The 24,293-nt window shown below is 43.0% G+C and overlaps 1 protein-coding gene across 1 annotated transcript in view; it reads left to right on the forward strand.

Annotated features, from left to right (window-relative positions):
* The window catches only part of cadps2 (Ca++-dependent secretion activator 2), a 157,919-nt gene that overhangs the window by 83,360 nt on the left and 50,266 nt on the right, over positions 1-24,293 (forward strand). Inside the window, 5 exon segments of the mRNA XM_029433034.1 lie at positions 1,584-1,650; positions 2,753-2,861; positions 3,579-3,776; positions 11,915-12,051; positions 18,324-18,511. Coding sequence (XP_029288894.1) covers positions 1,584-1,650; positions 2,753-2,861; positions 3,579-3,776; positions 11,915-12,051; positions 18,324-18,511 — 699 coding nt within the window.

A 24,293-nucleotide genomic window follows, 5' to 3' on the forward strand; every position in this document is an offset into this window, starting at 1 on the left:
ACCCAGTAGGGACATTCATTTGATTTGCTTTCAGGAGTCGGAAAAACTTCATTAATTAAAAGAGACATTTGTTTAATTACAAGTAAATAAGTCATTATAATAGAAATGTTTGCTTAAAGTGTATTTTCATTAAGTGTTCTTTATAAAGAGAGCTGAGGATAAGAAGCATTAATAACACATCTACACGATAAATAAGGAATTAAAAAACGCTTCACAATCATAAAAACGTCAATAAATCTGCTCTTTAACAATTAGTGGAGAAACTATCAGGAATAAAAAAACAACCTTTTAGTCATTTACATCTTTAATAATCTCTTTTATTTAAACAAGCGACACAATGTGATGAGATTTTAAGATCATTTATATTCAGAGTGATTCTGCAGATTCAGATTATTAAACCTTTATATATTATATATATATAATATATAATATTTAATGTTCAGGAGACTCTATGATGCCTCGGAACATAACATTTAAACTAAATAAAACTCTTTTCTTGCAGGTTATTTACTGTATTTTAGTCGTGTCCTCGAACCCGTGTTCACACACGCTGACGAGCGCGCTCCCGCCGCCGGTTCACCAACAGACAGTCGGTGCTTGAAGGGAAAGTGCAGTTTGTTAATGAAACAAGTGCGTCCCTTTTGAATAAGCGTGTGAGCTTCCAGCTAAGTGACCAGTGAGAGACGTTTTTGTTGCGGACGACTGTTAAATGCCTGCAGTGAACTCTTTTACAGTCTGCAGACCATCAGCGAGCCGGCGTGCGGCTGAATGGACGTCTGAAACCCTGCAAGAGGACACGCGGCCAAATCATTTTCACAAGTGGCCGGTGAGCGGTGCCACATGTGAACCCGGAGTCGTGCAGAATGGCCCAGATTGTCCGTCCAGACGCGCCGCAGCCTTGACTGGAGGCCTTTTCTTTAAGGGCGGGCGGCAGGGCTGAAGAAAGAGGTCTCGCCATCGATTGATTTTCCTCACTTGCACTTGCCTGTATCCCACGCTTCAGGAGGCCCGGGAGCAGCCATTGATTGAGAGGCCACGCTGGTCATTCTTCCATTTTGCTCGAGACGTCTTCAATGAGCTGCTGTCTGTGTCACGGCCTCTCTCAGCGCCGCTCTCATTACTTTCTGCTTGTGCTCTCACATCGGGGGGGGGACATGAGCGTGTTAATAATGCTCACAGCTGATGACATAATGTGGTGGAGTACAATGAGGACGTGCAGCAAACATCTGATCCTGGTCGTTGTTTAATTAAATGATATAAATCTCAACATCTGCAGATAAATATTAGTTTGTGTTTTATTTCATTCTGTATAATCATCCTTTATTCTGCTGCACGTTTGTGCTCTGTTAGTTATTCCTTTATATCTTATTGTTGTTTTACTCGTCCTATGTGCTCTATAAAGAACTTTAAACTGCTCTCAGGATAAACATCTCATCTCGACGTCTTCAAACGTCTCGTTTCGACCAACACTTCAGCAGCTGCAGAGTTTTGAAGCAGCGACTGTCAAAGTGCAGAAACACGAGAACATCTGTAAGAACGTGTGATTTGTCCTTTAAGTTGACGTGGTGTTCTCTGTGTTTCAGGCACGTGTACGCCGTGGGACAGAGAGTCTGGAAACGCTGGAAAAAAAGATATTTTGTTCTTGTCCAGGTGAGAAACAGTCGACGTCTCGATCAGAGAAGCTGCAGCCGAGAGGAAGAACAAAGGTCCAAAGTGACATCAACGATCACACACATGTTGCCTTTGTGAAGTCTGTTCTCCCTGCGCGTCCAACGGCCCTGAAGGCATCACAAGCATTGAGTATCTTCTGTATTTATGTATTTATGTTGAGTGTTCGACAACTTTCTTCTGATGTGTGAAACATTCAGCTTTATTTATTCCACCAGCATCTTTTAGAATAATGCGTTCAACTATCACATGTCAGTGTTCAGCTGTCCACAGACGTTTGGCCGCGTTGTGTTTCTCTGCACGCCATCTTTGTTTGAAGAAGTAATGTTTGTCTTCATGCCAGCAGGAGAGGAAACGTTTTCCTCCTTCTAATTGAACAAAGTGAAGTGTTGAGATGAAGCACGATGTGATTCAGAGCTGCAACCTGCTGCGGTTAAAGAACTATTGTGAGAGCAGACGACTGAAACTGCAGAGTTCATGAATGAGATAGAAAAACATGTGACTGAGAATCTGTCGTCCAGTTTGAGGTAAAACATCAGGTGCGTCTCCATCCACCTGTTTTAATGCACATGTTCAATTTGCGCGTAAAACAAACCTGAGTTTGCCAAAAAATTAGAAAAATCTTGAAAATATCGCAATAAAGTTTCCTCTTTTGGACAAAGGGGACGTTTAGTGTACCGATAAAAACAAGTCAGATGTCAACAGATTTGAACGTCGACTGGAAAGTGTCCTCAGCGCTGCACAGATGTGATGTAACGTCCTCTTTATGAAACACAAGCGTCACACCATCATGTTTTCCTCAGTTGGAGGTCGAGCGCTCTGTTCATGACATCATCTTGTTGCCGCTCTTCTTCTACGATGCAGATCCTTCTGGATTACGATGGAAACAAGCTTTCATTCACATTTTCTTTTGCAGATTCTCCTCGAAATCCAGTTAAAATCTGTAGATTTGCTTGGAAAACTTAACAATTAAGTGTGTGTGTGTGTGTGTGTGCGTGCATGTGTGTGTGCGTGTGTGTGCGTGTGTGTGCGTGTGCGTGCGTGTGTGCGTGCGTGTGTGTGTGTGTGTGTGTGTGTCCTGCAGGTGAGTCAGTACACGTTCGCCATGTGCAGCTACAGAGAGAAGAAGGCCGAGCCTCAGGAGCTGATGCAGCTGGAGGGCTACACGGTGGATTACTGCGACCCTCAGCCAGGTACACACACACACACACCTGACTCACTGAGGTCCTCACACTGTGACAGCTTAAAGAACACACACACACACACCTGACTCACTGAGGTCCTCACACTGTGACAGCTTAAAGAACACACACACACACACCTGACTCACTGAGGTCCTCACACTGTGACAGCTTAAAGAACACACACACACACACCTGACTCACTGAGGTCCTCACACTGTGACAGCTTAAAGAACACACACACACACACACACTGCGTGAGGATAATAGAGGCAGCATCCAGAACATATGTGAATCTGAAGATTCGTGACCTTTTAGAAGATTCAGTTCTGAACTGTTTTTAAAATGTTGCTTTACGGCCGACTGAGGCGTTCAGGGTCCGCACGTCTTTGTGAGTGAATGTTCCAGCTTCTTAAGCTCAGTCCAAACCCCCGGACTTCCCAAACACTTTGTACGTGTGCGAGAGCTGCTGCCATCAAGGAGTCTGCAATGATCCAGAAGTCCTGACGTCTCATGGAGCTTCACTTCACATATCCCTCCACTGCAGCTCTGGAGACATGAAAACCTTCTGATCACTTCGGTCACTTAGTGAGAATATGAACCTGAAGCCGTCTGCGAGTCATGTTCCAAACTAAAGATGTTTAAAGTTTAAAACGGAACTAACTTCACAGTCAAATCTGAGAATGCACAAACAAATGTAAGATTACTGACACTGTGTTCCCTCCGCAGGTCTGCAGGGCGGCCGGGTGTTCTTTAACGCGGTGAAGGAGGGCGACCTGGTGATGTTCGCCTGCGAGGACGAGCAGGACCGCATGCTGTGGATTCAGGCGATGTACCGAGCCACCGGGCAGTCCTACAAACCGGTGCCGCCGCCGCAGAACAAAGTCACCAACTGCAGAGGACTCCAGAAACCTGCGTCCCCCATCAGTAGGTTCAGTGTAAGATACCGTGAAGTGTCCTCAGACTGTGGGAGGTGGAAGTACTGAGACTTTCAAAATAAAAGACTCAGTTTAGATCTGAAGCGTAATCTGTGAAAAATGTGCTGAATTCAAAATATCGAAAATGTGGTCGTCTATGGAAAATGGGCAGATTGGTGTGTTTTTATTAGTTTTAGGAGGAAAACGCACGCACGCACGCACACACACACACACACACACACACACACACACACACACACACACACACAAACAATGGAGGCTAAATGAAAGGTCTGAGGACAAAGACGAAAGCTTTGTGAAACTGCATTTTGAAAACATAAGAGGAAGCTGATTTACTTTAATTGATACAACAATGCATCATATTTGTTATTTCTTAAAGTACAATGTAACGAGTAACCAGCACAACGTGATTTATCCCAAAGAGCTCATATGAACTCTTATTGTTATTCTTTGTGCACATCTTAATATTCTCTTCTTTCTTTCTTCACCTCTCTCAAAGACTCACTTGAACCTTTAAGTTTCTCTTATTGTTTGAACATCTCCTTCCTGTCTTCTCCTCGTGTTTCTTCTTTTCTTCGCCCCCCTCACCCCCAAATCTCTTCCTCCATCCTCTGCGTGTGCAGGATGGCGTCCGTGCGCTCGCCGGCCGAGCTCTGTGCCATGTAGAGCTTCGCACTGGGAGCTGATTACAGCAGTATTTGTGTAATTTGGCGCCGCTGCTCGTTAGCTTTTAATGGAATAGATTGAAGCGTTAATGGCGACGGGTGCTGACACACTGTTTGCAGGAGGAAAGAGAGGGTGTCCCTGAAATAGCTCTTAACCGGGTGCTAAGTGCCGCGCTGTGTGTGTGTGTGTGTGTGTGTGTGTGTGTGTGTGTGTGTGTGTGTGTGTGTGTGTGAGTCGTTCTCGCTTTAATAACGATCGTGTCTGTGAACCTGAATCTCCGTCTCTCCTCGCCCTGCTGACGTTTTTCCATAAGAAATGAAATGCGGAGGTTAAATAACACTAATAACTGCACATGCTCACACCGCCGAGCACTTACACAAGCTCACGCACAAAGACACGGTGTTATTAAACCTTAATAAAATCATTCTTCTCCCGCCTTGACTTCAAAGCAAGAGCTGCGTTTTCACACATAAACGAGCCGTTCTTCTTCTCTGTGAAGGTTAATATCTCGGAGTGCAGAGACGCAACATCTCTCCTTTGTTCGCCTCCATTTACCGACTTTGTTCAGCGTCGTGTGTTTGGAAACATCGCAGCACAAAGCGCAGCAGGCAGAAGCATCACGTTATTGACCTGTGTGTGTGTGTGTGTGTGTGTGTGTGTGTGTGTGTGTGTGTGTGTGTGTGTGTGTGTGTGTGTGTGTGTGAGCAGATAATGTCCCTCTGCTCGTCCTCTTGTTTACCAGCTGATTAATCGTCTTTTTAAGAAGGAAGCATTTAATTCCTGCAGTAGACGCGTGCACGTGTGTCAGCAGCCGCTTTAATCCGTCGGGCGGAGCCAGAAATTCCGTCAGTCGTGAACATTGTCGTGTTTGAGTCTACGATACGCTTCACAACGTTATCCCACTATAAGATATGTGTTATGTTCAGAATCATCAGATAACAAACATGTATGTGCGTGTGCAGCATGTTTAGAGCTGCGATTAGACGATGAACAGAAGGAACTATATGTTAATAATCTTCCTTTGTTAAATGCAAAGATGTGAAAAAATGTCGTTTTCAGCGTCTTAAATGTGGAGATTTGCTGTTTTCGCTCATGTTAAATATCTTTGTGTTGGTGAGACATCACCTTGGACGTTGACACACTGGGACATTTCTCACTATTTACTGACATTTGATCGGCCGAGCGATTAATCGTTTAATCTAGAAAAGAATCGTAATTATCGGCTGATGCATATCAGGGTTAACCTTTGCCGTGATGATTGACAGCTGCCGGGGTCGCAGCAGTTTTCAGGTTATAAATGATTTAAGGAACAAGATGAAGCTACGTTTGAAAGAACAACAGAAGAAGAAAAGCTGCAGACATGTGGCCTCTGTTACAGGAAGCCAGGTCTTCATCTTGATGCAGTGAAAACTCTGAAGAAAAGGACAAACGGACCGAAGAAGCTCCAGGTGACATCACTTCCTGTCACCCTCTTGCCTGTTTGCAGTTCACATAAACACCATCAGCGACAAACAAAGTCCAAACAAGTGGAGATCCTCGCAGTGTGTCATCACGTCCTCAGGACGAACGTTGGGGGTCAAAGACTCGCTCCTCAAGTTGTTGTTCCGACATGGTTACACCTGTCAGTTGTGTTTTTAAAGAAGCAGGTGGTCAGTTTGACAACGAGGACGTTCCTGAAGAGAGACGTCCAAACTGTCCGTTTGTTTTACCTTCCCGAGTTTTCAGCGGCGCCCTCAAACGCAGCAGAACAGCTGCGGATGCGTTCATGTGCTTCCGTGAAACTTTTTTCCCTTGACTTGAGTTTGTTTCCACTCGGCGCTCAGCCAGACGGAGACTGATGGGCCTGTCTGTCTGCATCTTCATCTCTGCTCGCCCCGACATCATCCTCGTCGCCGCCGCCACGCTCCGACAGGCAGATCAAGTCACATCTCTCAGCGCGGTGCACCTGAAACTGAAACGCTCTCCTTCCTCCTCCTCCTCTTCGTCTGCATCAATAACCTGCCATCAGCGGCCGCCACCACCTCAGAGCAGCATGTCACATAGATGTGACTGTTGCCGTGACGATACCAATGGAGCCCAGACAAGATGGATATGGAGAGATTGAGCGCAGGAAGAAAACTACCCCCTACACACACACACACACACACACACACACACACACACACCTCAGCAGTCCCTCATGTTACGAATATGACTCCATGATATAGACGTGTACAAACACAGTTTCAGTGAAGCACAGATTGAGCATTTTACTTCTTCATCACTTTTAAAAGAAAAGAGGTTCAAAATTGACGCAGCAGAGCCGCCACACATATCCTTTTATTTCTACACGCATTCTTCTTCCTTCTCAAAACGTGCCACCTACATTACCCACAATGCAACTCGACCAGTTAGGTCAGAGATGCAGGTTATGCGAATAGCGTCTAATTAAGCTTCGAGAATCCGGCCTGCAGCAGACGTCTGGAAGTCTTTCTGACGCCACGGCTCCAGATTTATTTTCAAACTTGTAGTCTTCGGAACCGACGCCGACTCAAGTGACATCACTTGAGGTGCTCATCCTGGAGACACTAAAGGCTTTATACTACTTTTAAAACATGCAGCAGTACTCCGTAACACCTGGAAACACTTTGATGTGTAATGTCTGCAGGTAATCACAGCAAGTGTGCGGCGATTTAATGCGACGTGTTTTTTGCCGAGATGCCTCCACAACGTTTGAAAGTTTAGCGACAGCCTGTAGACGTTTATATAATAAATATCTCCAAACTTTCTAAATGTATTCTTGTTTAAATCAATCCCAATTTCCGAGATTAAAGTCGTGAATTTACGATAAAATAAACTTGTATATTCCCCGAGATTACAAAGTAATACATTTGCGATAAAAAGATCAGAATTTACGAGATTAAAGTCGTGAATTTACAATAAGAAAACGTGGATTTTGGAGGCGTTGTGATGAATACTCTCATTTACATGATGGGTTTTGAATAAAGTAGAAAAGACATCGGTATCCCTTTAAGGCGACTGGTTTCCATGTAATCATTAACACACTTTACGATGACGTCTTTGATCTAATCTGCAGATCAAACATTGTTGAACGGTTATGATAGTTTGTCTTCTGACTGTCGTCGTCTTTAAGATTATTTGTACATCAAAGTTCTGTTTTTGGGAACATTAAGTCAACTATATGCTGACGATATAATGATAATAACATCTAATCGACTGTAATCTACTTTAAACATTTTATTTTAACGGCTTGAGTTGTGACTGATTTAAAGGTCACATCTCAGCTGAAGTTTACTTATTATAAAGTTCTCTGTAGAGTTTAAAGTCTTTGTCTCTCTTTGCTGTTTGGCTTTGAGTAAAACATTGTTCTTTTGTTCTCGAGAACTATAATTCTATTTTAAAGTGATGATCCTTAAAGATGTTCATGAAATCAAACTCCATTTTTGATATTTGTTAAGGTCAGAATGTCTCAGGAGAATAGCGTCCACGTTCTGTACTTACTTCTCTATATAGTTCTTCCCATTGTTCGTGGCAGGGTCCGCCATTCTTCTGTTGGACTGAAACAGCCTTCAAACACTGATGAGAAACTGTTTGAAGAATACAAAGTGAAGAAACGTGCAGCCATCTGTGCCAGGAGCAGTGACACCCATCCATATTTTCTGTCACACACACTCGTTCACACACAGACACACCCCCTCCCCCTTTAACACACACACCCCTGCAGATAATAGCTGAAAGTTGGACTTGACACGGATCAACATCTCTTCTCCGCTGTCTGTCCCCCAATCAATACTCCCCCTCCTCCCCTCCTCTTATTATCAGCACTAATCTATATCTCTTTGTCTCGTTTTCTTTAGAGTCACCTCCCTCACTCGTGTCTTTTCTCCAAATTACATTTAGGACAATCCCGTGTTTTGGAGGTAACGAATGTAAAATGACCTACATCGGAATGAGACAGAGGGAAAGCAGGCCACAGGAGCCACAGGGCAGTGACGGGGAAGTGGGAGCGTCAGAAGAAAAGAAGACGAGCGTCGATTGGAAGTTGATTGTGGAGATTTCACTTTTGCTGTCTTTTTTTTCTCTTTTGGACAAAAGCGACAAAGAGAGGAGGGAGGAGGGGGCACCAAACACAAATGTCTGAGAGTCCTTGCGGGCTTCTCTGCGTCCACACAAAACCAAAATGGCAGCGTTAATAAAAAGCGATCACTAATGCTCGTCTCGGGCGCGAGGCCGCGGGCATCGCAGGCGTGGAAACGGCGCCGGGCATTCTTCATCGAGCCGTGGTCTTTTGTGGGGCCATGTGTCACGCTCAGAAACTTCCCATCCCGAAATGTACTCCCTCAATAAAGGCAGAATGGAGAGTGTTAGGCTTTTCATTTGGCAGGGCCATTAACAGGACGGCCTGAAAGGACTGGAAATGAACCCGTGTTTGCTCAGGCTGGGACGCCCTGCGCCTCTTCTGCTTCTTTTGATTTTTCCTTTTCTCTGTTGGTTTTTCCGTCGCTGACCCCGAAGCCTCGTTATTGTTTGGCTGCGGGCGCTTCAAGAAGAGCACACAGTATCTGCACTGTCTCAACATAATTCATCAGCAGTCCGTCCGTCCGTTACTCAGTCTGGTGATTTATTTGTTTTTCATATCGTCAACAAATCAACTGAAAAGAGTCAAACTACTAACAAGTATTGTGTTCGTCTCAAAGTCTGGAACATCTTCTGTGCCACAGAGCTCCATTGTTGTCCAAGAAAACATTAAAACACATCAATGAGCCGCACGGGGCGACATGTTCCCATAACACTCACGAGGGCACCAAATGTGGATTCATCCGCCGCTGAAAATAGTCCCTAACAAATGTATTATTTCCTCCTATATAGCTAAACATTTGTGTTTTTAAAGATTTACTTCTTCAGTCAGAAAGTATTGAGACTAACACACACACACGACTAACACACGTAATAACACACAGATGCACTTTTTGGGATTTGTTGACGAGGAGAAAAATACAGAATTGGGTCATCCGGGTATCTCAGGGGTTTAAGGAGTCGACCGTGAGACGTTGGTCAGGAACCTTTGTTGCATGTTTTTATTCTTCACCCTCATCTCTGGACTGTTATAATGGAGACATAACATGCTCCTTTAAAGGAGGTTCACTTGACATAGTGATGGCACAGGTCACGTGACATGCGGCTGAAAGCTTAACAAGTTAGGAAGTTTAACTTTATTATTATTATTATTATTCTGATGCAAATACTGCTTCCAGAGGTTCTCTGTCAAAAGTATTCATTAAAAAAGAAAAACAACCTGCTGGCTGGTTTGAAAGGCATGTTTTCTTTTAAATATTGCGACAATTACATCATTTATCAAATGCAGAAACTATAAAAACAGACATTATCTTTGGATTCTCAAATTTCCGACTAATCATGTGTGACAAACACTTCCATCACGAAAAATAACCAAATCTAAGCTTAAAGTTTAAACATTTCCCACTAATTCTACAGATCCTGTAAAAAAAACATTAGATTATTCGCTCATCAACACAACTGGGAAGTGATGACGACAGAAATTCAGTAAAACTTGGACTGAACTGCAGAATGTAAATAGTTCGATACGTATAGCATGTGGAGCACCAATCTTTCCAATATTGTTAACACTTTTTTCCAATTTTTTAAAAGAAATGATCAAAGAAATGTTATTATCTATGTCCTTCCCAACTTAAAGATTGTGCTGTTTCTATACAGGTGCAGGATTTATATATGTTGCAGTGAACAATGAGGCCACGTGAGTCGACAGTGACGCCATGAATTGACAGTCCAATTAACCAATTAATTATTTTGTACCAGATAAAGCTGCTCTATAATATAATACACAGTAATAACAGTATGTTGGTCAAGTAGAAATGTGCAGCGTACGTGATCTGTCAGGAGACCAGCAGCTCTGTAGCTCACTAGTGAACCAGTGAACGTCACTCTGGTTTCATCTTGTGAGGATATACGTCTTTATCTTCATGTGGACGTGCAGCCTGATCTCCTGCTGCAGATCAGCGGCGTGTTGTCGTCTGCTCTCTTCCTGGCTGCTTTTTCCTCTCAGCGAGACGCTTCCAGTGTTTTCCTCGCATGTTGTCCATGTTGGCGAGTGTTTTGTGTGAGCTGAGAGTTCTGACAGCTTCACAGAGGATCTGTAGCCAACCGAGGTGGGAACTATTAACCACAGTGCCGAGAGCTGACACTGCCAACGTAGTCGTGTGTGTGTTTACACTCCAGTTAGCTTCTGAGCTCAAAGAGAGGCGTGAATTATTGTGAATCTCAACACATTTATGTATCACCTCTTTAGCTGACGGCGCCATGCAAAGAAATCTGTCCGTCTTACGTCATAAGATGGAGGAGGAGGCCTCCATTTTTACTGGCTGTCATTCTGGCTTCCTGTCTTTCTACTAACAGAAACTCAACTCTGGTTTACTTTCTCGTGATGTTTCCTCAGATACAGGGACAATTCTCTTGGTGCATAGCAAGTGTCTAAAGTTTCAAATCTAAATAAATCCACCACACCAGAAGTACACCAGCTACAGTTTCACCAACATACAGGAAACGATGGAGAATCTCTCATACGCTTTAGAAATGGTGAAGTTGATCACTCTGATGTAGTAAAACGTTCAGCTTCTCTTGTGGTAAAACGTACATTTGTAGAAAGAACGAGTTTTTAATGTACATTAAAAAGTCTGACTGTGAAGGAGATGAGTCGTGATAAATATCTTGTTGCATTGAATTCACGAGAGAACAAGTAATTGATTTTATATGAGATTTCTTTTTTTTTTACACTTCAAATCTTCAAATTAATAAAAGAAAATTCAACATTTTCAAGACGTATCTTTTAAACCCAGCGCTCCTGATCACTGGTGGTGTTCTAACTTTCCTTTTTACGATCACAATTCTGTTGAAATGCCAAATCGTTTAAATTGACTTTTGCTCGACTCCTTTGGGAATACTTTCATATTGGATTAACTAACACCGTTTACATCCAGAACATCTCCTCTACACCATGAAGAGAACAACTTCAGTGACCAACAACACTTCAGACGAACATCTGAGTATTGTTTTAAGCCTTCACGTGAAGGCGATGAATGAGTGCGTGTAGCTCTTCAGGCTGGTCACAGTTCAGACGGCCAAAAGAGAGAAAGAAACTACTGTATTATATAAATTTACCACAAAACTTCTTGGATATTCTCTGAGATGTAAAGTTTGTGGTGGTACATTTGCAAATAAAACGTTTTTTTATGCTAAACTCTGTTTGTTTTATCGCAAATGTATTACTTTATAATGTCTGATAATATCCATGTGACCAAGTTTGGCCATGTTTTCTAGTTTTACCACTTATCTCTAAACGTAAACCATATTCATGACGTATTAAAACAACATGGAGTGTGTGAAATACACGTTTTTATTCCTCTCCCTTTCCTGTTTCCCGTTGAGGTATGGATCCGTCTCAGCGTCAGGGGGTGGAGGGGCTGATCTCTGCCGCTCCGAGCCGCTTCGACCACACCGCCCTCTTCACTATTTTACAGAAACACACTCTGCAGCACCGCATGAGCGACTCCTTCTCCTGCCTGGTACGTTAACACGAACACACGCCTGCATTTCATCTTGATGTCCGTGCATTGTTAGGCGATATGCTGATGATGTTTGAGTTTCTGAAGGTGCTGCTGCACTAACTGCTCAGTTCTTCTGTTCTTATCAGAGAAAATGTAACTGTGTCACATTTTAATTAAAATGTCAATCATTATTAGAGAGTGTAAAGAAGAGGAGGGTGAGAAGGTCAGGGGAACTTTAGACCATCAGATGAGTCGTAGACACGTTAAGCTCTCTGCAGTTTTATACGAGTCTGAACTGCACTTTCAGAAGGGCTGCTAACAAAAGTTATTGTTTTACATTGGAAGCTTCTATGTAGGCTTTCTGTCTGTCGTCATATTTATGACGTAAAGAAAATAAATATCCTCGCACTATAATTCAGAATTTTTGACTTTTTTCGAGGAAATATTTTCTCTCTGTCTCTCTCTCTCTCCCCCTCTCTTTCTCTCTCTCTTCCTCTCTCTCTCCGGTTTCTCCCCTCTTTCTCTCAGGGCGAGGGAGAATCAGACATCGGGAGAGGGACGAAAAGAGGGAGAGGGATTCTCCGGCCCTCTCTCTTCTCTTCCAGCCTCTAGGGGGAGTCCGTGTATAAAATCTTCCGTCGCCCCCAATATGGAAGCGGTCTTTCTCTCGCTGTTATTCCCCCTATCTTTCTCCTAGCACCTTGTAAAACGTTTTATTGTATGCCAGCACTCTCTTTCTGCCCTCTCTCTCTCTTCTCTCTCTTTATCTCTCTCTCCCCTCTTTCTCGTCTTTCGCCCCTCCCTCTCTCTCTCCGCTCTCTGTCTTTCTCCCCCTTTCTCTCTCCCCCTCTCTTTCTCTCTCTCTTTCTCACTCTCTCTCTTTCTCTCTCTTTCTTTTTCATTTCTCTCTCTCCATCTTTCTTTCTTTCTCTTTCTCTCTCTCTCTCTCTTTCGTTCCTCTCCCCCCCCCCACCCCCCCTCTCTGTGTGTTCAGCCTGGGGGGCTCTCTCACACTGATTGAGGGGATAAATGCTCTAATCAATACTTTCCAAATAGGAACATGACCCTCACAGACAACTGCTGTGCTGACTCAATGGAGGGGGAAGGGAGGAGGGTGAAGCCTAAATACGTGTGTGTTTGGGTGGAGTGAAGGTTTTTTTGTGTTGCGTGCAACTAAATAATAATAATAATATAATAAGAACCCCGACTGTGTAGATATGATTCACATTCACTTTTATATTTGTTCTCTAATGCTGAAGCTTTGTGAACAGTTCTGTTCACAAAGCTTCAGATCTGTTTCAGAGGAAACGTCTAAAAACAGCAGCCTGGATTCATCATATCATTAACCTTAAAAAGATCCAAGTCCTGGAGCAATAAACAAATACACAAGACAGTGACAGATCCTTAGAGCGTGTTTCCCACGAGTCCTTAAAATCCTTGAAAGTTTTTAAATTTGAGTCATTGAAAGTTTTTGAAAGTAAACAATCATAGACATAGGTCATTGAAAGTGATTGAATGTATATATCTTGTACAAGAATAGAAATTTTAGTTATTTTGATGTTTATTTCTGCTTCTGTAGTTCTCAGAAACTAAACTTGATCTGCGTCTCAAACTAGTCATGTTGGCTCCTTGAATTTGAAAGAATTGGGCCTGGAAAGTCCTTGAATTTCATGTTTAAGAAGGTGTGGGAACCTTGTTAAAAAGTCTTAAAATGCATTGAATTCATTAATCTAAAAATAAGACCTTGATTGGTATTGGAAGTAGGATTTAATGAATCTTCTTTTTCTAGCGTTGCATTGTGAAATCGCTTTAATGCCACGCAGATCCGGGTAGCAGAAAAATTGCACTTAAATTTCTCTCCGAGTCATTGAAAAGTCTTGAATCTGAGTTGCTTTAAGCTGTAGGAACCCCCATACCTTGAATATTAAGTCATCAGACACACAGCATGGAGAACGTTATCAGACACTAACAGATCTGGAGTCAGCTCCTCACGCTTGTGTTGCGTTGTGTTCTGGTCTTTTTAAAAGCAGCAGAATGGGGAGATGTTCAGTGACATCTGTGCCTCTTTCATTTCTCTACCTGCCTCACCAGGACTCTTTCCAGCTCTGCAATTAGACCGATCCATTCACACCGCCCCTCCAGCTCCTCTCCCCTCGGCCTTTTGTGAAAACTCGAGGGCTTTGTGTTCCAGCCTGAGCCCCTTTTCACCAAACACTCTGAGAAAAGGCCAGTATCTCAGCGTCGGGGACATCTGTTGAGAAGTGGCTTGGATTCATGTCATAGACGGGGTCATATTTTATTCACAAAGAGTTGAACCCAACAACAACAACAGTAATTAGGCAGAAATGTGGTTTTGTAGCTGGGGCCCAGAGTCCTGCTGACGGGATCAGAGGAGTTCCCACTGATGACTTGAAGGGTTAAATCCTTGAAGACATTGAGTTCCAGATAAAATGCTTTTCTGACACAACTTCATCCATGTAGGTGGTAACACATTCTTCAAATAGCTCAATCAAAATCCTTTTAGTTTAAGAACTTTGGAGCGAGAACTTTTTCTTATCTCACATTTAACAACATTTTGACTCAAATTGAATTCTATCTAATGCGACGCTGCAATGGTGACAGCATGTTTCTGAGGCACCAGCACACTGCACAGAGGACTAATACTATAGGACAAGGTTCTACAACTCTATCAAGTATGTTATCCACCACCTCCGTGATCCCTACAGCGTTGCATTATCTGCTCACCTTACAAAGTAATCCACTAAGAATGTGCACTTTCAGGTGTGTTAATGTCCACCTGTGTTCGCTGCAATGTTGGTAAACCACCGAGACATTTGTGTCTGCAACTTACATTTAGAATTTCCTTTTGGAAGTCGAATCTAAAGAAATATAAAAAATTGGTGTGAAAGTGAATCTCATGCTATATTTGTGTGAGACGTAAAACAAGGAGCTGAAAGAGTGTAATGCTGCTGGTCATGTACAGTAGTAGAGACACTGATACATCCATGGAGCAACATCAGCGATCTCTCTCAGGAGCTGGTGGAGACCAAAGCAGAGCTAGAAGGAGTGAATGTTGGACATTCATCAGGTGGACATTACTGAGAGTTAAACGTAGCTGAAACGTTCATTAATAAAGCGATAAAAAGTTGAGAAGAGTTCACCACAGAGAACTCTCTGGATGTGAAGTGATGGCAGCTGAATGTTTGTACATTCAACAATTATTTAGCCTCTTAAAGGAACGACTCCCCCTTAAATGTTCTGGCTACCTTAAAATTAAGGACGATAACTTGTTCCAGTTTCGTTACAACCATATGTTGGATCTGCACTATAATTTAAATCGAGCAGATCTTGATGGTCAGCTGCCGATCGATCATCAGCAGCTTGTCTTCGTCCCAGGACCCTCCCACCTTCCCTAAACCTCTGCCTAATAAAGCAGAAGAAAAGGGTTCAGGATCATGGAGGATGAGCACTGATCTGGAAAACATGTTAACCTCTCCACACCACTGTGACGTAACTCTGACCCACTTTGGCTTCCCGTCTGCCTTCAATGTTCTCAAACAGGGACGAGGACGCACAACTCTACCGTTCATACTCTGATATCACTGCTCGTGTTTATGCAACAAGGTTTCTGCTGCCGCTCTTTGGAACCTTGTTTTCTGTCGCAGTGTTAAATACTATCAAACTGCCTAAACCAGAAACATGTGCTTTAAATTAGAGCTCATTATAATTGTTACATATTCAAAGTTTCCCAGGGACCAAGGTGGTGCCTTCAAAGGTAGTAAGAGAAGGATGAAACCCCATCAGAGCCAGAACTGTTTACTGAATTGAATCTTCAGGACCCACCTGCACGTCGTGATGGCTGCTCCCCGAATACAAAAACAGTTTCTTACAAACTCGGGTTCACACATTGTCCCATGACGTGCAGACAGGAGCTTGTTCATTGATTTGAATTGTAAAACACGGAACATTTCTTTATCTTCCAGTAAAGGAGTCCAGGCTCTTGCAGACGAGCCTGTAGTGCTGTGCATGTCATGTAAATCTGTTTGAGCGTTGGGGTCACGAGAAGTGCTGGATTAAAAGATGGTTTCACGTGCCAGAAGAAGTGTGAGAATCCTCAGCCTTTTAGTCTCTCAGCTTCCTGTCAGGCGTCTGTAGTCAAGTGACGAGCGTCAAGCCGAGGTGTTCGTCGCCTCAGAGCCACACGGCGCTTTCACTTTTTCCGGGGTTGCGTCGTTCCTCGCAGGGAGGCGGCGGACACGGAGACGTGCAGCCGGGGCTGACGGAGCTAACGAGGCAGTCGGCTCGTTAGCCGCTAATTGAGCGGTCAGCGCCAAGACTGGAGTTCGCCATCTGTTTGTCACAGAGGAACATCTTGTCGCTTCGCGCCCGTCGACAGGCCCCCTTCTCTGCCTGTGGTGTGATATTAATAGCTCGAGCTCACAGACGGAGAGAAAAGGGAAGAAAGAAACTGCAGAAAACGACAAACAAACTAAAGGACTGTGGGAGGGGGGAGGGGGGGCACACTAAAAGGCCTGCAGAGGAGAAATGTGCCAGGTCCAGTTAACCCCGACAGCAAGCAGCATGTCTGCGAGAGTCTAAATACAATACTGCAAATGATGTTGTCTCATTTCAAGTCCTTAAAGGATCTTTAACGGTTTGACTTGTTCTCAGACGTTAAACCAACAGAAGTTACTTTCATTTTCGCTTAAAACAAAGTCCCCTAACCTTAAACATCCCATAGTGGCAATGTGCACATACTGTGACATAAGGCAGAACTGTCATATTCATATTCTTGTGTTGTGACAGCTCAGAAAAATGCTTTTACTCATTTAAATTCTTCACTTCTTCACTTGAGCCTGAGAAGGATTCAAACAGACAGAAACTCGTGAGCAGATAAAACTTCTTTATTATTTCATTTAAATGTGAAAACTTATCCTTGAATGTTAATTAAAAAAGCTTTAAGATGATAAGTGAAAACTCTGACCCCCACTGACATGTTTTATATGAAGGAACATTACGGTCAGAATAACAAGTGAAGATATGAATGTTTACTTAAAGAATAACCTCGTTTTAAAGATTCTTTTAAATAGAAATATCAAGTCATGACTTTTCTCCCCTCAAAATAGATGCACAGAGAGACGAGAAGATGAAAGTACAATTAGAATAAAGCAGAACGTTTACTTTAAAGTTCAATAAGCTCAGATTTCAGACAATATGATATTTAATGTGTAAAAAGAATCTTTTTAAATTCATAAAAATACAGATATGGTTATATGGTTATTCTGGAGAAACTTTTTATTTCATCTTTTAAACGGCAGTTAATCTACAGAAGTGTGTGTGTGTGTGTGTGTGTGTGTGTGTGTGTGGAGGTGCTAATTTGTTAATGTTCCCTCCGTGAGGAATCTTAATTAGCGCGGTAAGTTTCACGCCTAATTTAGTGATTACTTGCAGGATGGATGAACTAATGAACATCCGGACGCTCCACACCTTTCTGCCTCTGCTTTTTGAAACCGTAGGTGAGGATGAATAGTCGAAGGGTTAACCTTTACACGTCTCTGGTTAATTGTGCTAAAGTATCGAGGATTCTTATCGAGGATTCTTATCGAGGATTCTTATCGAGTGCGTGGAGCCAACAGGTGGCCTGTTGGTCCAAGTCTGTTTACGTCTCCCATGGTAACAGGAAGCAGAGGAGTCTGGGAGTTTGTTCACGTTTACCAGGTAGATGCCTTTTTCTGCAAAATGCCAGAAGAATAGATTTTAGATATGATGAGCCCATGACCTTCCCTCGGGGTGTCCCACCCCAAGTCGTTCTCTCCCTGGGGGGCCGCATGAATGTTTGGTGGACAATTAACGAAACATTAGACTTCATACACTGAGTCATACGCTCCCGATGTTCAGTAGACCGATGACGCAGGAACATTTGTTCGGCAGCTTTCTCTTTAAACCCCATGAGAGAATAATCTGTGTGCGGACTCACACATGTCCCGGGTTCTGTAATGGAGGACGTAATGATTTACAGTCTGTTTGGTTTCAGGTGCTATTGGTCCAGCTTGTTAAATGTTAAATATGTTTATGGTGCAATGTTACAGCCTGGGAAGATAAATAAGTGATTGCTCTTGGATAATAGACTGCGGTAGAAATAATGATGTGAATTTCAAAGAATAATAAATTCTAAACAATTTGTTGTGTCCAACACTTTTAATATTGGGGTTGTAATGACAACTGCAGCCTTTAGGGGGCGCTTTGTTGTTACATATAGTGTGAGCAGTCTGTGTGTTTCTGGTCTTCAGGGTTGGTTCAGTCCCGGTCAGGTGTTCGTCCTGGATGAATACTGCGCCCGGTACGGCGTTCGAGGCTGCCACCGTCACCTCAGCTACCTGAAGGATCTGATGGAGTATTCGGAGAACCAAGCGCTGGTCGACCCCACGCTGCTGCACTACAGCTACGCCTTCTGCGCCTCCCACGTCCACGGAAACAGGTACACCGGCCGACACACATTTAGCCCCAGGAATCAGAGAGGAGCTCAGGACGGTACGACTCCCAGCAAAGAAGTCCTTTTTGTTTGGTGGGAAGCCGGTGAGGGATCTTGTCTTTACCGTTCGCTGGAGAGACTACACATCGCATTTAGGAAGTAATGAAACCATTTCTGTGGACCTCAAAACCCGAGTAATATATCTTCAGAATAAAACACCATTAACATTCTCTTTATTTCACTTAATCAGTTCTAACATAACATTTAAAATATGTGTAACTCCCTCCGAACAGCTCTGTGAACAGACTCTTATCTGACCCTTTCATTCATTCTGTACATCGTCACTGAGTAACAGATGCTCTTTTTCAGCCACACACAGAGACTTATACAAACACTTACAAACTCGGTTTGTGGCACAAAATCGTGACGTCTGGACGACCGAGTGCTGTCCACAACACATTTCATCAAGTTGAAGCAAAGGGCCATAAGTGCTTTCTGCAGAATCCACTTCATGTGCATGTTTCACCAGACTTTATTTAGAAGAATTGAAAGCATATATATATAGATATCTATATACAGTATATCTCTATATATAGATATCTATGTATAGATATCTATACATATATATATATATATATATATATATATTTTATTCATGGTGAATAAAAATCCACAAATCTGCTTAGAAATCACAGAAAAGGTTGACCTTTCTTAAACAGAACTTGCTTGAGAATCATCAAATGTTTATGTTTTTCTTAAGTATAAGAGTAACCCTGTGATACTTGTTAGTACATCCACGAGAACACTGCAAACAGGAACTTCTATAGCTACGATGCCAAAATGTAAACGCACATAGTGAAAACGACTTTCTGTACGCTGTCAGGAGGATAACTGGACACCTTCGTCCCCTGCAGGCCCAGATATGAGCATCAACAGTGTCTTTTAGCCACTTGTTGGTACCAGCAGTCACTCCAGCAGCTCCGCTCTCCCCTTCACTCCCAGCAGCCCCCGCTTGACTCCCCGGCTGGTAATTACTGATATCTGTGCTGTCTCTCTTTGTCCGCTCATTTACTCAATTAGACAGAGTAATGATTAGCTTCTCCAGCAAATCGCCAGATATAAATTGGGGGGGAGGGGTTACTGGAATTGGCTTTTTGTCAGTTGGAGCTCTAATTTGAATACTTGATGCCCATTCAGGGCTGCAGGAGCTGCCTGAGTGGGTGTGGATGGGAAAGAAAAAGAGGTTTTTGGATGGCTGGCAGTCTCAGACGTGGAGGAAAAAAACAAACTTAATTACAGAACTCAAGTTTCCCCTGGAGGGCTGCTCAAAGAAACCAAACTACGCAGGGAGGCAGAGAGCACAAAGAGAGACTCCACAGAACGATCCACAGGAGAGTACTCCAGTAATACTTCAAGGCGATAGATTCAGTGTATCAGACTTTGCTTTTCTGAAGGAAGCTCTCAGTTCTGACTGAGACGAGCACGTTAGACCTTCATTGAAGAAGTAAATATCTTTCTGTGTAAGGCTGCCGCAGCTGAGGTCAGGTTGTGAAGAAAGGAGACTGTTAGCTCTTTGTGGTCTGAGATCTGTTTGGTTTTATGGTCATTTGCAACATTTACGCCTTGGAAGTATTTTCCAAACCCTCGCTTGGTAAAAGACACGCTTTGATGCTGCAAGAACGTTTTGGGATATTGTGGGAATTAGTAGAGAGAAGGTGTGGAGGCTGTGAGGCTTCCATGCCCTCAGAGCCTCCAGTGATCAGACTAGTTTTATTATTTGTATTTATTTCTTTTGTTGGATTAGGAGATTGGGAGAATTTAGTCTTATTTCCAATCCAGTAGAAGGCGGTAATGCAACTTTTGGAAACAACACCCCCCCCCCCCTCCAAAATGCATCTTAAATTGCATCTACATTTCCCTCACTTGCGTATTTTACTTGCGTCTTAGTGAAGCATGGAAACTATGCGAGGAGATGCGAGAAATGTTGGGTTTTTTTTGAGAATCGAGATGTTTCAGAGAACCTCAAGACACTTGAAGTCCTTCCCTTGGGGCAGCGACTCGCTCTCAACCCGGGAGTAGTGTGCAGTCCATCATGACCTCAGGCTCGTGTGCTGACTCTCACCCCGACCGCTTCACATTCAACTGCGACCCACCCCCAGTGTGTGCTGAAGATCACAGTCTGATGAAGCCAACAGAACCACATCATCTGCATATCTGCTCTCCAAAAAAATCACAGGATCGGCGACAAAACACAGATACAGCTCTCAGTCCGGTTATATAAGAACCGGATGGCTCATAGCAATGTTAAATATTAATATCATGCAAATGTGAATAAAAATGTAATACATTCACAAGTGAATTTCAGGCTTCAGAGATGCGAGCTGCTCTACCGAATAATCCGTGAGCGGATAAGAAAGCCATGAGCTCACGTGTTGGGTGGACGTCGGATCTTCTCCAGGAGCTGCGACACGTTGCTGGATCTGCTGGACATTTGTAGTTCAGCCACTTTGTGTGTCAGAGGTGGACCAGACGGCTTCCTCATATCACAAAAGTGTAAATGCATCCAAGAGGCATTGTAGTTGGAATCTGATGGTTTAGATTTCTCTCAAAGTAGGGCTGCAACTAACGGTCATTTTCTAGATTGATCAATTAATGGTCAATTAATTAGTGTGAAATGTCCCTTCTAGTTTCTCAAAGTCTTTAGACGTCTTTGTTTGTCCGTCCAAAACCCAAAGATATCAGATGAAACAGACAAAGCAGTAAATCTTCATATTTGATGCTGAAAACTGAAAAATGTTGTTGTTTATTTGTCTGACGATGGACTAATTGATTAGTGGACTAAACTCCAGGTGATATGAGATCATGCATTTGTCTCCAAGCTGCGAAACCTTAACTCCTCCTGACTGTAACTGTGGAAGTCTGTGTCTCCTCAGCTGAAGTGACACTATAATGTAAACAAAGGTGAATTAAAGTTTATCTGGACATGAGACACTTGAAATGATACGTTTGTGGCTATTAAGACCTGCGGTGTTGCTCATTAAGTATTTCATGCCACAGGATGTGACGCTGTGATTAAACCTTCGCAGGTGAAGCCGCTCTGACACTTTGACTCGTCTTGTGCTGGTCCGTGTGAGTCTGATGAGACGGGTGCGTTTGAACCGGGATCAGGGTTAAAGGAGCATTACCAGAGCCGGGGGTGGTCCGCTCGCCTCCCTCTCACCTGTCACGTCCGATCTCCTCCTCGCAGAGCCGTCTCCACCGCACGGACACGGGATGTGACAGCAGCTTTTACCTCCCCCAATCCTTCACACAACAATGGCCCGTCTCCAGAGTGTGGATGGGGAAGGAGGAAGGTGACACACATGTTCACCTGCCACTCAGCTTAATCTCCTTTCCACACCTCTTAAGGTGAAGTGGCGTCCACCCCCGGTGCTGTGCCGCACCGCGCCGAGCTCGACTCATGACGACTCTTGTCGACTCTTGTCAACTGACATCAGAACCAAACAGCCAGAGGGTTTAGTGGATCCTGCAGGCAGATATGGTTACTTATCGTTTACACTTGAGCCACATGGACTGTAAACACAAGAACCTGAGTCTGCAGGACCCCCCCCCCCCCCTCAGGAGCGGCACTGACAGCAGCCTCGCCTCCAACGCGCTCGCTTCATTTAGCAGCAACAATGTGTCTGAACCCCGACAAGCTGTCGCATCGCTCCCCACTCCGCCGTGTGAGCCCAAGCATGAACACACATGTGACTGGATTTAATGGCGCACGGCGAGCAGAGCGCCCGAACATCACACTGTGCTGTGTTTCGACGCACTTGCTGCGTTTTGCGTCTGGCTTCCTGCCAGCTCGCTGCTCGTCCCCGATTTTTGTTTTCCGCCGTAATTCGATTGAGGGGAAGTGGAGGGTGCGAGTGACACTTAGGTGAAGATTGAGTTTCACGTGTCGTTTGAAAGCTCTTGATGAGCTCTTTGTGATGATCAGAGGAAAATGTTTCAGCTTCCAACACACAGCATTGATTTGCGTTCACACCTTCACGCCATTAGAAACACATTTCTCTGAGCTTTTGTGATCATTTCTTCTTTCTGAAGTTTGCAGACTGAAAGAAATGTCTGCTGAAATGGTGCGTTTATGTGCAACCTTATTAATTGGAAGAAAGACTTCTTCTCAGTCATTTTACCTTTAAATATTCAACGTTTTGTCAGTTATGATGAAACTAAACATCTGACCTGACACTGTGCAGGATGATCCTGTTAACCAGCACCTCAGATGCATTTTCTGTTTTTAGACTTTTCCCAGCATCACTGTGAGCAACCTAACGATCACACGTGAGGACAAACACGCTCCGATCATGTGGGAATCTTCACTTCTTAATGTGCTTCTTTGTGTATGAAGCTCTTTAGCTTTGCGAAAATCTATGTTCTGAGGAAACTCAAAGGAGAATGTTTGATTTGTTTACATTCTGTAAATGGGAGCGTCACCTGTACAGACAGGATAATAACTACTTACTGAAGAATCTGAAGAGAATTCCTCAACATTGTCAGCACATGTTTTACAGCTGAAACAGCGACTGTTTTGATTATAGAATCGTTTAAGTTACTTTTCAAGAAAAAAAGTTTTTTGAATATTCGGATTGACAAAACAAGACATTTCAAGACATCACCATGGACTCTAATGATAAATAATTAAATTAATATTTAATATATTTAATTTATTCATTTAATTTATTTAATTCATTTAATTTATTATACTTAATAATTTTCAATATTTTCTGACATTTTATGGACACAATAATTATTAGGAAAATAATGTTCTGACTTATCGATGAAGATAATTGTTAGTTGCAGCTCTAGTATCTATTATATTAGGTCTGTTTGTTTCCAGAATACATATCTGTAATAAATGAAACCTCTGTAAGAGTTTAAAAAGTTTCTCACAGATAATTGAAAGTTATACTATAAATAGTGGAAGTTTGTCTTTTCCTCTTAGTCAGTTTTATTTTCTGCCACGTGGCTGCACATGGACATGAAGAGAGATGTTTGAAGACGATGAAGATTAGGACTGCTGGCATGAACTGTGCAGGCTCGGCTTTTCTATGTCCGTCCGTCGGAGCCGTCGCTCTGAGCAGACGTCTTAATGTGTGCGTGTAGGCGGAGCGCTGCGAGGCCCTCGGCTGCTTCAACATGAAAGCTTTTCTCGCCTTTACATGAGTGAGCACACGCACGCTCCTCCCAACAACTCTGCTCTATGTTCCCTCAGGATTAACTGGTGCTTGTTAGATGGGGCTGTGGGAAGTGGAGGGAGGGTGGGGGGGTCGTAATGAATTGACAGATTTGGGGAACAACAGGGTTTAGAAGTTGTGCTGTTGTGTGCAGAAAGCTGCCTCTCATTACAGAACAAATGGAGTAGAGTGGAGATGAAGAGAGGCGCTGACCACTTCCTGTTGTCATCCTCCACTCCATCTACACCCTCCCCCCACCAACCTGTTCTCAAAGAAGCAATTTTTACTAAATAAATATATACGGTATATCTTTTTGTTTTCATAATAATTTTAGTTATTTACTTTTTATTTTTTTATTTAAGTAATTTGTTTAAATTGATGTACTTTAATTTTAATGTGTTTTGTATTTTATTTAGCTTAATTATACTTTTTCTACAACTCCATTTATTTAATTTATTAAATGTTACTTTATATTTTCAACATGCAGCGTCATTTTAGTTTTTATTTATAGTTTTATGTAATATCATTTTATAAAAATTGTATGTAACTATACTATATTATTTAAT

The sequence above is a fragment of the Cottoperca gobio genome, chromosome 6, assembly GCF_900634415.1.
Source record: "Cottoperca gobio chromosome 6, fCotGob3.1, whole genome shotgun sequence".
NCBI lineage: Eukaryota > Metazoa > Chordata > Actinopteri > Perciformes > Bovichtidae > Cottoperca > Cottoperca gobio.